This window comes from Gracilinanus agilis, chromosome 2, assembly GCF_016433145.1.
Source record: "Gracilinanus agilis isolate LMUSP501 chromosome 2, AgileGrace, whole genome shotgun sequence".
NCBI lineage: Eukaryota > Metazoa > Chordata > Mammalia > Didelphimorphia > Didelphidae > Gracilinanus > Gracilinanus agilis.
In genome coordinates, this window is record NC_058131.1 from 338,251,573 (window position 1) to 338,266,180 (window position 14,608).

Consider the following 14,608-nt stretch of genomic DNA (forward strand, 5'->3'; position numbering starts at 1 on the left):
TTTCAAGCATGATGTCTAGGGATAGCAAGACTTTTTACCCCCATAGATTGGCAGGGAAGAGTATATGAGTGAAGGGTGAGAGAAGAGCAAGCCCTGCAGCTCTGAGGGACCCTAGGGTTACAGGTGATTCTTCAACTTGGAAAAGGGGATCTTTGGACAGCCCATGAGCCAGAAGCTGGAAATAAATAAATTGGGAACAAGAGGGGAGGAGGGGGCAAGATAAGAAGTAGGCCAAAATACTGAGCAGAAGTTAGTTTGCTAACTTCAGTCAGATGTTAAATGGGAACTCAGAGAATGCATCCTCTAGGAATGTTCACTCAATTTCAAGGGGAAGAGAGACCTCAACCTGAGGCCCCAGAAAATGTCAACAAGATATGTTCATTATGATTTTCTAGGACAAGTCCTACAGAGTTAACTGATGAAGGAAGGAGACTAGACCAGACAGGGACGACTGGAAGACTGATATCTGCAACCTGCTTTGCACTGAGCCAGAGATGGGTCTTTCCCTTATCTAGGCAGGCTCCAGGCCCTTTGGGCTGAGCTAGATGTGGTTCAGAAGAGCTGAGGTTATTCTCAGTTTTCAGCTATGAGTGAAAAAGGCTCTGACTTTATCCACCCAAGAAATGCATCAAGCTCTCGTCCATAATAACCTGTTGCTGGACTAGCTGGTAACACCAGACAACAAGGCAGTTAGCCCAGGAAGGGGATCATGGTTGTTTTGGAGGGGAATGGGGGAAATGAGGGGAGAGGGACAGCGAGGGAAGGGAAAAGGGTCTTCAGTGCCCACGTTGATCTTCAGTGCTGAGCTGTCAGCCTGAGATCTGCTGCTCCAAGAATATGGTTCCCTCCATCCTCCCAGTGAGCAGAGGGAGGCTAGGGGCTAGAACGCCCATGGTATATAGTAGGCCTAAGGCTCAGACATTCAGCCCTTCAGCTCCATCACTGGCAGCTCTAGGGCCACCACCCCACTGCAGCTCACCTCAAGGGCAAAATCATCTGTTGGCAAGGAGGGGGTGACCAAGTCCCGTTAGCCAGGCAAGGGAGGAAGAAGTGGCCCATTGCCCAAGCTCTGGGAAGAGCCCACCATAGCTACAGCACCATGGTCTCAGCTGGATAGGCCTCTGGCCCAGCAAGCCCTCAGGGTAATCCTGAGGAACAAGAGGGAGTCTTTGGCACCAGGGCCCCAGCCCAACTCTATAGATTCTCCCCAGGCTGATACTGGGGTTCTGTGGATGTGAAGTAGTCCTCCAGGAATGCTTGCAGATATTCAAAAGTGGGCCGTTCTTCAGGGTCCTTTCTCCAGCACTGGCACATGAGGTCATGCAGGGATTCAGGGCATTCTGGTGGGCAGGGCATCCGGTATCCTCGCTCAACCTGGTCCAGCACCTCCCGGTTCACCATCCCTGTGGGTGAAGGTAAGAGGAGGAAAACTGAAGGAAGCAGGAAGGCAAGAGAGGGAAGCTCCCTTTCTTTTAGATACTGAGTCCATTTAGAATGAAAGAGTTGAAACCACAGAAGCTTCTAGAGCATTCTACGCTGTTGTACTGCTGATGTGTGGTTATCCAACCTAGTAGTACCTTCTGGGGCCAAGCACAATAAGACTAATCCTCTTTCCACAGAGCAGCCCTTCAAATACTTGAAGATAAAGATAATCACTAAGTCTTTCCTTCTCCATGCTAAATATCCCTAATGATCCACTCAGTGAGTTTCCTCATCATCTTAACCATGAACCTGCCAATTCCTCTCCTGAAATCTGGTGTCCGAGCCTAAACACAAAATTCCCTGATGTGCTCTGACGCAGGACAGAGAGACCATCGTCCCCCTCATCTGGGACACCAGGCTTGTCTTTGGATGCCACATTATCCTCTTGATTGCCTCAGCTCCAACCTGGGGTACTTCCCAGGCCATAGCCCCTGATAGGAGTAGGTGATGAGGCTGGTTGCAGGCAGACTTCATGGAGCATTCACTCTACTGTTCTGAATACAGGTCACACCTTCCTCAAACAGGGCATGTAGAGGATTGAGATGATGGTCAGTAATCTCACTCTAATCGATTTTTGTCCACTTGCCACTAACCTAGTGACAACTAGGTGTTAAATTAACAGTCACATTCTAGTCCCTCCTTGGTGATTTTCCCCCCTTCAGAGCACACATAGATCTGAGAATTTGCCATCACTGGCTTAAGGCATTACACCTTATAAAAATGCAGATTCCCTCATGAGATCACACACCAGCTTGTTCTTATTCATGAATTTTCCCAAGTTAACAAGAATACCAAGAGCAACTTTTGACTAGGAGAAGGATAAGGGAAATTATGTGAGCAGAGAAGCCAGGTCAGACAAGAGCATGGATACTGATGATAAATTCTACCCATTGCATGTTTGGCTGCATGCTAGTCCTGAAGGTGCCAACTGGTACAGTCCCTTTTGATACTTTGAATGTATCATATATGTCTCCCTCTACTAGAATGTGATGGCTGCTCATAACAACCTCCCAGGGCCTTGCACTCTATAAGGTATTTACCTGGGTATGGCACTCGGCCCTTGGTCGTTAGCTCAGTCAGCAAGATTCCAAAGGACCACACGTCAGATTTGATGGTGAACCGGCCATATAGGGCAGCTTCTGGAGCTGTCCACTTGATGGGAAATTTGGCACCTAAAGGGAGAAAGGAGTATAAGGGATGAGGAAAAAGCTGCTCTGTCCCTAAGGGGACCAAGAATGGGGACCTAATGGCTATATACTCTCACAGTGGAAAGGAACATCAAATGGCATCTAGCTCAACCTTCCTCGCAGTGTGGCCCTAAGCATTCCTTGACTTTTCACTCCCACTCACCCCAGGTATCTAAAGAGTTATTAAATCTTGTCATTTCTCCACAGTATCTCTTACAAAGGTCTCCTTCTCTACACCCACTTAGCAATCATTGAAGTGGGGTTCAATCCTTCATCATCTATCATTAGGACTATGTCAGCAGCTTCCTTACTGGTCTTTCTACCTCCAAGCTGAAGGGAGCTTCATCTTCCACCCAATTGATAAAGAGATTCTCCTAAAGCACAAATTTAACCATGTCACAACCTCTTCATTGGTTTCCTATCATCACCAGGATCAAGTATAAAATCCTTTGCCATTCAAAGTTCTTTGCAACTTGGCTCCTTTCTACCTTTCCAGTTTTCTTACAAATTGATCCCTCCTCTTGCACTCTGGGTTCAATTATCCTGGCCTACTAGATGGTAACTCCTGTTTCTGTGCCTTTGTTTTAGGCTATTCCCTATTCCTGCAATGCTTTCCCTCATCCCTTTTTTGTCTTGAAATTCTGGCTTCCTTCAAGATTCAAACACTATCTTTACAGAAGGCCTTTCCTGCTCCAGGCCCCAGCCCTGTAGTTGGGACTTTCCCTTGTAAGATTATCTCGTGCCTATACTTTGAATGTATCATATATGTCTCCCTCTACTAGAATGTGATGGCTCCTCATTGAGAGTTGAGTTGTTCTGCCTTTGTGTTTGTATTCCCAGTGTACATAGTAGGTGCTTGACAAAATGCTTGTTGGTTAGTTATTTTATTGTATAGCAATATGGTAAACAGGGAGTTCCCAGTTCCAGCTCTTCCCCTTAGATCATCACTAGTCCCAACCGGGGACACACACACATCACCCCAGAGAAGAGCTTGTGCTTTTCAAAGCCTTTTCAGATTCATTATCTCCTTCAGCCTTCCCAAGACCCGTTACCCTGGTCAGGAGGTATGAGCAATTGTTTCTATTCCTATTTCACAGATGAGATGATGTGACTGACATGAGGATACATGGTGAGTTAAGGAATAGATTAGTGAGGCAGGAAACTAAAACTGGGAAGGGCCTTAAAGATCATCTAGTTCAACTCTCCCACTTTCTGCCAAAGAAGTAAGCTAGATTGCCCTCAGCCCAAAAAAAGGAAAGAAAAAAAGTAAGTGGCGACCATGATGTTCAGACCGAGGTCTCTGCCTCTAAACCTAAAGGGCTACATTGCTGTCTAACTGGCTTCCCAATTGGTGCATTTGTCACAGCTGCCATAACCCTCCATTCCAGGCCCTCCAGCCCACCTCTGCTAGTCCATATCTCTTTGCTTCTCCTCCTTCAAAGTCAGGTCAAATCTCACCTCCAAGATACCATCACTGACTACCACCTCAGTTGAATTCAGTATCCTCTTAGGAAACTGGATAGGTATTAATCCCATTTTATAAAGGTGGAGACTGAATGGGCAAGTGATACATTCAAGATCACACACTGAATCAGTGGTAGAGTTGAAGCAGCCCCTCGTGTCTGCTGACTCCATTACTTTCTGCCCCACCAGTCTGCCAGCTCCTTCCCTGGGACCCTGCCCTACCTTGTCTGGCAGTGTATTCGTTGTCCTCAATAAGCCGGGCCAGCCCAAAGTCTGCCACCTTGCACACCAGATTCTCTCCCACCAGGATGTTGGCAGCCCGGAGGTCTCGATGGACATAGTTCATTCTTTCCACATAGGCCATGCCAGATGCAATCTGTAAGTAAAATCCATGTCACTGGGAGAGCCCGAGCAGGAGGAGGCGGCCCCCTCTCAGTTTCTCACTCAAGTCACTGAGCTCACTGACAAATCTAGATGGAAACAAGTTTTGAAGTTTAAAACAAACAACTGGATCCTTGTTGGCTGACCCAGCAAAGGGAAAGGGTCAAGAGTGGCCAGAGGCAGGCCATCCAGGGAGGAGTCAGGCATAGTATGTGTTCCTTTCCCTACTTAGAGGATTATTGAGGTGAAAGAGCCCTTACTGATCCCTAGTCCCACCCTTCTATTTCCCAGACGAGAGAATTTGTAAAATACGAGGAGATGCCATGACTGCATGAGGCCCTTTCAAATTCTCAAATCTAATCCCCTTCATTTTAAGGATGGCAGAACTGAGCCCCAAAGAAAGGAGGAAATTTGTTTTTTGTTTTTTTTTTAAACCCTTACCTTCCATCTTGGAGTCAATACTGTGTATTGGCTCCAAAGCAGAAGAGTGATAAGGGTAGGCAATGGGGGTTAAGTGACTTGCCCAGGGTTACACAGCTGGGAAGTGTCTGAGGCCAGATTTGAACCCAGGACCTCCTATCTCTAGGCCTGGCTCTCAATCCACTGAGCCACCCAACTGCCCCCCTGAAAGGAGGCAATTTGGCCAGTCACCTACAAGTCAGTGGCAGAAGGAGGGCTCAGACTTAGGGCTCCTGGGCTGAGACTGCTGCTCTCTTCTTCATCAACCACCTCATAAATGTGTGCCCTCTCTCTAAATTACGCATTGCCTTTGAATGGGTACCCCTATAAAACAGACCTTGTTAGTTGATTACTACTCAGTTAGTGCTTAATATATACTTAATGATGAATTGGTTGAATCAATGGTGATTATGATGTTAGTCCACATTTTGATAACACTTTCAGGCTTATCTAGCACTTAATAGCTTCTTTAAGGAGGTGTGCAGGTATTATTATGCTCATTTTGCAGATGTGAATACTGAGGCTGAGAGGTCACCCAGTTGGGAAATAGCAAAGCCAGGACTCTGATACTTCACTCTCTCTCAACCAATCAACAAATTACTTTTCTTCCATGAGCCAACCCAGTGATCACAGTTGAGCTCAGAAATTTAAGACACAGTTCAAATGAATGCTCTGAACAATAAATCCTACAAGTTTACATAGGAGGAGGAGAAGTGGTGGGCTGGAATGACCTGAGGGGAGACAGGAACCTGAGCTAAACCTTAAATATGAAGCAGGATTTGAGAGGACTCTGGACTCCTTCTTGAGCTCACCTGAGCCGCCATGTCCACCAGCTGGGGTAGCCGAAGATACTTGCCCATGTCACCTTTAAGGAAGTCCAGCAAGCTTCCTGTGGAAGGAAGATGCAGAATTCTAATTGCAGACAGAAGGTGTCCCAGTCTTGATCAAAGAATGAAGAAGCCAGTTGGGGCAACAGGACAAAGGGTAATTTTCAAGATGTCACTCTCATGGCTCCTCAATGGAAAATGGGAGGATCTTGCTTTTCACATCCCAGATTTCACAGAATTTAGAAATGAAGGCACCTCAGAGATCATCTAACTCTCTCATGTTGCTGATGAGGTCCCCGAACTAATAAGAGGCAGCACTAGAATTTGAATCCAGGTGGAGTAGAAAAGGGCACTGAACACCAGAAGGCAGAAGACCCAGGTTTGATTCCCTAGCTATTTACTATCTACATAACCTTGGGTAAGTGACTTCTTTGCTCTTGAAGCCACAGTTTCCTCCTCTATCAAATGAGACAGCTGGATCTCTAAGATCCCTTTTGGCCCTATGTCCCATGACTACAAGACAGGGAGTATGAGAATCACATGAATGTCCTGAGGTGCTCATTATTTTAAAGGGATTCTAGGGGAACTTAAGCCATGGGCAGGATAAAAAAAATAATAATGATAATGATAAAGGCCACCTTAGGTTCACAATTTGGAGAATGCCAGGACATTCAGATATGGGCCCAGGGTTAGCACATAAGGCTGCTTTGGGCCAGGACCAAACAGGTTCCCAAGGTGTTTTGTTGATGAGCATTTGTTCAGTTGGCAGCCCAGCCAAACATTCCTATTTAGAGCAGCAAATAAAAACAGACTGCTCCAGCTCTTGGTTCACTGTTCATTCCAAATCCATGGGGTGGTGAATCCTTTATAGAGGCTAAGATGTCTCCAAAATAATCTGTTTTGTAAATGTCATCTATTAAGTTGCCCAAACCCAGAACTTGCTTGTATTCCCTTCTAAAATCATAGGATTTAGGGGGCAGGTGAGTGGCTCAGTGGATTGAGAGCCAGGCCTAAAAATGGGAGGTCCTGGGTTCAGATTTGACCTCAAGACACTTCTCATCTGTGTGACCCTGGGCACATCACTTAATCCCCATTACCTAGCCCTTACTGCTTTTCTGCCTTGGAACTAATTCACATTTGATTCTAAGACAGAAGGTATGGGTTTAAAAAATTAAATTAAATTAAATTAAATTATAGGATTTAGAACCAAAAGGAAATTCAATTTCTAGTTTTCAAATGAGAAAACTGAAGCCAGAAATAGACCAAAAAGTCATGGACTAAAAGCTGGATGGACCTTAGAAGCCATCTGGTTCAAACTTTTCATTTTACAGAGGAGGAAACTGAGGAAAGGACTTGCCGGACATCACCAGCCAAATGAAGTATCAGAGCCAGGATGTACCCAGGACTTCTACCCCCAGATCCCCAGCACTTTTCACTCTGACATTCTGCCTCTCTTCTTCTCATTGCTCCATCCAGTCCCCTCTCCACCTGCCCATTGCCTCCCCCAGCTCATATAGACCCAGCCTAACTGACCCAGGGTTCACCCTCTGCCCTCCGGCTCCCTCTCTCGCCTGTGGCTCACCCTTGTTCATGTATTCTGTAACAATATAGATGGGCTCCTCAGACACCACAGCATACAACTGTACCAGCTTCTCATGCCGAAGTTTCTTCATGACCTGTGCTTCTTGCAAGAAGGCTTCCGGCGACATAGTGCCAGGCTTCAGGGTCTTTATTGCCACCCTGGTAGTGCCATTCCAGGTCCCTGAGGATTAAAAAGTGGTGGGCTCAAGGAAAGGTGCCCACCAAAGGGTACCCATCCTGATCTCATCAGAAAAGGAAATCTGAGAGATTGAAATGGTGGAATCAACAAGGCAACTGATTACAGTGAAGTGGAGGAGAGAGAATATGAGAAATCAAGATTGTCTCAGCTTTCAAACCCAGATGACTGAAAGAATAGTGGGATTCTCAACAGAGATAGGGAAATTTAGGAGAAGGTATGAGTTTAGGGGGAAAGAGAAGTTTTGGTTTGGACATGTTCAGTTTGAGAAGTCTATGGTACATCCATCAAGATGGTTGTGTCCAACAGGTAATGGGAGATGCAAGCCTGGGGCATGTGGAAGAGATATAACCTGGATACAAAATCACAGAGAAGTTAGAGTCTACCCATGTGAGAGTCATCAGTACCCCTCTTCTAGTCTTCAGATTTCAGCATCATCACTCCCTCTTTTCCTACTCTCTGGTCCCAGAGGAGTAAGTAACCCTCTAATGGTGGGACCCCCAGATCCTATTCCCTTTAGTCTCCTGCAGCAGTTACCCTTCTCTCTTGGACCTCTTCAGCCTCTCCTCTGCCTCCTTCCTAGCTGTCTACAGCCATGCTCAGGTTTGCCAATTTCTTTAAAAAATGACCTTTGACTCTTCTATCCCATCCAAATACTATTCCATCTCTCCATCACTGCTGAACACATGAGAAAAATTGACACTTTCTCAACTCTTTGCAACCTGGCTTCCCCTCTCAGCACTCTCTTGTAGCCATCAATGATTTCCAAATCCAATGGCCTTTTTTTTCAAATTATCTTCTCTGTTCTTTCTGCAATTCTTGAACTTGTCAGGCTGCTGCACACACATCCCCCCACCCCCAACTCTTACTGAATACTTTCTCATCCTGGGTTCTAGAGCCTCAGTGCTCTCATTTCTTCCCCTTCTCTGACTGCTTCTTCTTGGTCTCCTTTGCTCCTTCCTCATCTTCTTCTTCACCCACTAATACTGGTTTTCCTCAAGAGTCTTTCCTCTCTTCTCTCCTGAAATCTCCTTTATCATCTCATTCAATGTTGTAACTCCAGCTATTAACACCTCTAGGCAGATTCTCCAAGTCCTCAGCCCAGACCTTTCTTCTGCATTCCAGACATTCTTCTCTATCTGGATAGCCCATGGACATATCAAAGGGAACACATACAAAGCTGAGCATGTTAGCTGGTATAGGCTTTGGTTACTACCCATCTGGACTTCTGGAATAACATTTTTCTGTTCACACACTATCGGCCAGTTCTCTCATAGATTCCCAGGTAAAGTTCTGACTGCTCTGGATGAGTAAAAGATGAAATGGCCAAGGAAACAAGAAGTTGGAGCTTCCAAGAATATTGATTTATCAAGCAATGCTTGCCAATTGCCTAACAGCTCAGGACCAAGCCCTTTCCTCAGCTTAGGGATGAACTGTGAATATGAGCAGGATGGGGCCTGGGGCAGGGCAGATAAATTTTTATATATTAAAAATAATCAAAAAACATCAATTAATTAAAAGGGAAAATACAACATTAGATAATCTGATGTTTAATTGGTTGAAAGATTAGGGACTTTCCAAATTGGGAGGGGGAGAGTGAATAGAAGCAATTTCTTGAATTGGAAAAAGAGGGGTCCCATTTCCCCCCCCCCCAAGTATCTGTGAACAAATAAAGGAACATGGGAATAATAACAGATTGAGCACTTTGGGGACTAATATAAGACATGTGGGTTGCTTGAGATGTACAGTTGTGAGAAAACTCTTTTCATCAATCTTGGGATCTGTCCAGGTTTCTTAGGTCCTTAGTTAGGGATCTCTAAGCAACAGATAGAGGTGGTCCAGCTTCCCAGCCACACAGGGCTAGGTTCAAACAATTAAATAAGATTTTCTCCCAATTCCCACAACCGAATAGTTTTCTCACAAGACAGAAGTTAGTTAGACTAGACCGATACTGAATATAAAGAGAACTGAATTAGCTACAAAATTGAGTTGGAGTCAGTATGCTTTCATTCAGTTCCCATAATTAACCACTTACTGTACTAATCTCATTTCCCTCAATTTCCTCACTGCTATCAAGGACCTTCACAAATCTCACATCAGTTTACCTTTACGTAATTATTTCACATTTATCCCCTCTGAAAGTCAACCTAATTGGCCTCCTTTCTACTCTAGTAGCACGCCCTGAACTCTCTTAACTGCTCCATTTTACTTACCCTTTCTTATGCCTAGAATACCCTCTCTCCCTTTTTCTTTTTAAAAATTTATTCATTTTTTTAAAGACATACTTTTTTTTTAGTTCCAAATTCTCTCTCTCCCTCCCCTCCCCTCTTCTTTGCCTACTGAAATACTTGAAGGCCTGACTGAAAGAGCATTCCTCCATGTGATCTTCCCCGATTCTGTCAGTAGCCATCTCCACATGGCACTTTGCACCTCCCTAATGTATTTATCACATAATATCATACACAATTACTGGTGTTGTTTATTGCTATCTTATACTCCTTCTAGACTGTGAACTCCACCAGGAGGGAGAACATGAACAGTACTCTACATGAACTCCATGAGCTTTGGTTCAATGAATGGATGGAGGAGTTATATTGTGGAGGGCACTGAATTCCAGGCTAAGAAGGGTAGACTTTGGTGGCCATTGCTGTGGGGCTCAGGAGAAGGAACACTTCGTTTGGAGCATCAGAAGAAGAGATATAATCAGAGCCCTGCTCATGGAAGATCACTCAAAAGGGACTTTGGGTCTATGTGAAGGGGGGTGGCTTTGAGGAAGGGGAAGATGGCCAGGAGATGGATGAGCTGACATGATCTACAGGCCAGGGCCCACATACTTGTGTGCATACCTCATGTACCCAGGCAGGCCTTGATTTCATTTCCTTCATCTCAGGGACTAGCTGTATAAATACATCTCTCTGATTTCAGCACAGGACGTCCTCTTACAGGTCCTGCAAACATCAGGGGCTTAACAGAGCTCTTCTGACCTGACCTGCATTGACTAGATTAGATGGTCAAACCATATGCCTGAGCAGCAAGAGAGAAATGATGTATGTCTTCCCAGGGAGGGTTCAGGTCTATTTCCTGGGGCTTAGGTGGGGGGCAGCCAGGCCAGAAGGGAGGGTTGGCTAGCATCAGGGACTAAAAAGGAAGGAGAAGAAGAGAAGGCAAGGAGGGAGGGGACAAAAGAAAGAGGGAGCTCTCACCCATCCACACTTCTCCAAAGCAGCCCTGACCCAGTTTCACTTCTAGCCGCAGGGATTCCCGGGGGATCTCCCAGGCATCCTTAGCCAGGCCCTGGGTCTGTGGCTTGGACGTGGGGCAGACATTGGTGAGTCTGTGGCACAAGCCATCAGCATGTTCTAGAGGTGGAGAGGGAAGAAAGGGAAGGAAGATGGGTCAGACAATTGATAAGAAAGAAACTGAGAGCCCCCACGCGGCATCCTATTCCTTAGCTTTTTCAAGATTTTGATTGAGGTGAGCAACATTTATATGCCCTGGGGCCTTTCCTTTTCCACCTCTTGCTAGGCACATGCATACACACAACACACACACACACACACACACACACACACACACACACAGCCCAGATACAAAGCACACACAGCCCATGCACAAAAGCACATGTAGTCATGCTTCCAAATAGACACACAGGTAAGCAGATTCACAAGTATGCAAAAACCATAGATGAAAAAACACCAGCAGCAGCACCACCAAGATGGATCTGCAGACACAACCCATGCAGACAGACACCGATAAAGCCAAAGACAAACATGGGCCTGCCTGAAGAGATGTAAATGTTTGGTTAGATGACTGACCCTCCAAGATGTCCAGGCAGACATGCAGAAAGGTATACATGTACATGTGCACACGCCAGATGCACAAAGATGTTCACAGGCACATACATAAGTCTACCCAAAATGTATATAAGTGTACCCAGCACGCAGGCCCAGACACGACCACATACATGCAGATGGCCAAGAAACCAGCAGCCACACAGAGACTCATGGCTCCTCCCCTAAGCCGCAGCAGCCTTCCTAGAGACGAGTCGAGCCAGCTGACCCCTGGGGATGCCGGTGTCTCTGCAATGCAGAGGAGGTTTTTCTGGCTTCCCTGCCCACCCCTGGCTCACCCACAGCTCAGTCCCCACCAAGGAGCACCCACTTCTCCCTCCTGCCAAGATAGGCCCCATTCCCATCTCTCCTCTCTCTGTCTCTGTCTCTGTCTCTCTCTGTCTCTGTCTGTCTGTCTCTCTCTCTCTCTGTCTCTGTCTCTCTCTCTCTCTCTGTCTCTCTCTCTCTCTCTCTGTCTCTCTCTATCTCTCTCTCTTTCTGTCTCTCTCTCTTCCTCTCTCTCTCTCTCTCTCTCTCTCACACACACACACACACACACACACACACACACACACACACACAGAGCCCATATGTGTCATTACCAAGCCCAAGGGAGCAGAGCAGGGGCACCCCCTCTCCCCCGTGTCCCAAACCCTGGGACAGCTGACCAGCTCGCAATAGAAACATACTGGAGTAATAGGCCACCAGCTGCTGCAGGCTGTTAAACTGTGTGCGGGAGGTGATATAAAAGCCTCCACTGTCCAGCTTTCGGATCTTATAGTGTTTCACATTGAGGCCCTTGGCATTGTCGAAGTCAGAGACAGAAAGGCAGTAGGCACCTACAAAGAGAACAGGGAGAAATCAGGTCACCGATGCCAGGCCTCTGCCAAGGAGCCTGGGGCCCTTCTCCACTCAGGACCAGGGTCCTGACTCACCTGGGAATCTCTGCTGTAGAAATCAGCCCCAGGCAGGAATCTTGAAAGGAGCCCTGCCCTTTCCCAGAAGCAGGGGCCTGGTGCATGCACACAGGGCGTAAGCCCGAGGGCAAGACCTGCTAGCTGGGTGCCATCCAGGGGACGCAGAGGAAGGACACTAGCAATCTGCCCGGGGCGCTATTCCTGACAGCATGGAGCCACAGCTTGGAATCAAGAGAACCCCAGGGAGTGGAAGAAGTGAAGGATGCAGAAAAATCTTCATCCTGGGCCCTCCCTCCAATCCAGGCTTAACAACCTTTGTATTAGACAGCTAGGATTTTGATAAACAGAGCCTCTGAGTGGAACAATCACAGGGCCAGGAAACAGAAGAACTGGGTTCTAGTCCCAGTTCTGTCTCTAACTCACTAGGTCACTCCCCTCCTGGGGCCCCAACTTCCTCGTCTGTCAAATGGGGATAATAATCACTTTATACCACACTGAGAGTATAAATGCCAAGTCATTTTGGAAAGAGAGGCCTAACAATCAAACATAATGGATTTCTCTACTAGCAGCAATACAACAATCCAGGACAATTCTGGAGAAATTATGAGAAAGAATGATGTCCACATCCAGAGAAAGAACTGAGAGAGCAGAAACACAGAAGAAAAACATATGATCCATCACATGGTTCAATGGGGAAATGATCGGGGTTTTTGACTTTAAATGATCACTTTATGCTGATATTAATAATATAGAAATAGGTTTTGAACAATGACACATGTAAAACCTAGTGGAATAGCTCGTTGGCTCTGGGGGGTGAGGAGGGGAGGGAAAGAAGATGATTCATGTAACCATTAGGAAATATTCTAAATTAATTTTTAAAAGTCTAAAAAAAAAGAGAGAGGCCTAGGCCTCCCCCATTTCTTTGAAGAAGTGGGGGAAGCATGGATGTGGAATATTGCATTATCATATCAGACCTTTTTTGATATGTTGGTCAGTTTTGTATTTTTTTTTTATTCTTTATCATAAGTGATGACTCCGATAAGAGGTGGGGGAAGGATGTAATGGAAAATGTAGGTGGTAGTAAAGCAAAAGCTATCAATAAAATTAATTTTTTAAAAATAAGTGATCGGGGGCAGCTGGGTAGCTCAGTGGATTGAGAGTCAGGCCTAGAGATGGGAGGTCCTAGGTTCAAATCCGGCCTCAGACGCTTCCCAGCTGTGTGACCCTGGGCAAGTCACTTGACCCCTATTGCCCACCCTTACCACTCTTCCACCTAGGAGCCAATACACAGAAGTTAAGGGTTAAAAATAATAATAATAAGTGATAGTTGTCCCCTGTTATCAACAGTGCAATGCAATGCCTGGGGGCAGTGAAGTGATGCCCAAATGGAGACTCAGGTTCTAGCACCAGCTGTAGCTACAACTGATCGACCCTATGACCACAGGCAAGTTCTGACTTCTCCAGGCCGAGCTTGTTCATCAGTAAAATGGGGATTATGGTATTTATGTTACCAACTCAGAGGGGCAAGAAGGTGGTAAGGAAAGTGCTTTAGCAAAATAAGAGCTATTAGTATTACCATTACTCTAGGCAAGACAAAGGAGCATGGTACCTCCCATCCCCTGGGTAAGTGGTAAGGAAGCCTGGAGGTCTACCTGAAAACACCCTGTGGCCCTGTCCCTAGGCATGGCTCATGGCCACACACCACCAGCCTAATGGCCCCAGCAGTTTTACCTGAGGCCAACAGCAGTAACTCCACTCCTCCCTCCCCAACAGAGCCCTTGGTGAGCAGAGGCAGCCCTGGCCCTGTCTCTGGAGGAGGCAGCAGCTTTTCCAGGTCAGGAGCTCAAGTGACCTGAATACATCATCGCCACAAAACCCTCGGGGTGGGGCTGAGGTAAAGGAAGGGAAAATCAAAAGCTGATTCATAGTCATGTCCATTCCAAGATTAATTCCTGTGCACAAAACAAGCAAAGTAGGAAGCTAGGGATTGTGGGGGGAATGGAGAAATACTTGGAGATGTGTTTCTGGGCCACTGGACCAGGAGGTGGTGTGCCAATCCTGAGAATGCTGTCTCCTCCAGTGAGCCCAGAGCCACGCTTGGGCACCTGCTTACCTACAAAATTCCAGAACTGGGAGAGACCTTCTAACAAAAGACAGCAAGTCACAGCTGGGAGAATCCTTAAAGCATAGAACTTCACACCTGGGAAAAGCCTTAGAAATTATGTGGTCTAACCATAAACTCTGAGAAGGCATGGGACTTGGGCAAAGTCATAGCAAATTAGCA

The 14,608-nt window shown here is 46.3% G+C and overlaps 1 protein-coding gene across 2 annotated transcripts in view; it reads right to left on the bottom strand.

The window, feature by feature from the left end:
- Window positions 1–1,194: 1,194 nt before the first annotated feature.
- SRC (SRC proto-oncogene, non-receptor tyrosine kinase) overlaps window positions 1,195–14,608 on the bottom strand; it is a 31,314-nt gene continuing 17,900 nt past the window's right edge. For both annotated transcript variants that reach the window (XM_044664308.1, XM_044664309.1), the window contains 7 exons: window positions 12,097–12,246; window positions 10,781–10,936; window positions 7,383–7,562; window positions 5,786–5,862; window positions 4,356–4,509; window positions 2,523–2,654; window positions 1,195–1,403 (listed from right to left, as the gene is read on the bottom strand). In XM_044664308.1, the coding sequence (XP_044520243.1) occupies window positions 1,195–1,403; window positions 2,523–2,654; window positions 4,356–4,509; window positions 5,786–5,862; window positions 7,383–7,562; window positions 10,781–10,936; window positions 12,097–12,246 (1,058 nt within the window). The remainder of the gene's footprint in view (window positions 1,404–2,522; window positions 2,655–4,355; window positions 4,510–5,785; window positions 5,863–7,382; window positions 7,563–10,780; window positions 10,937–12,096; window positions 12,247–14,608) is intronic.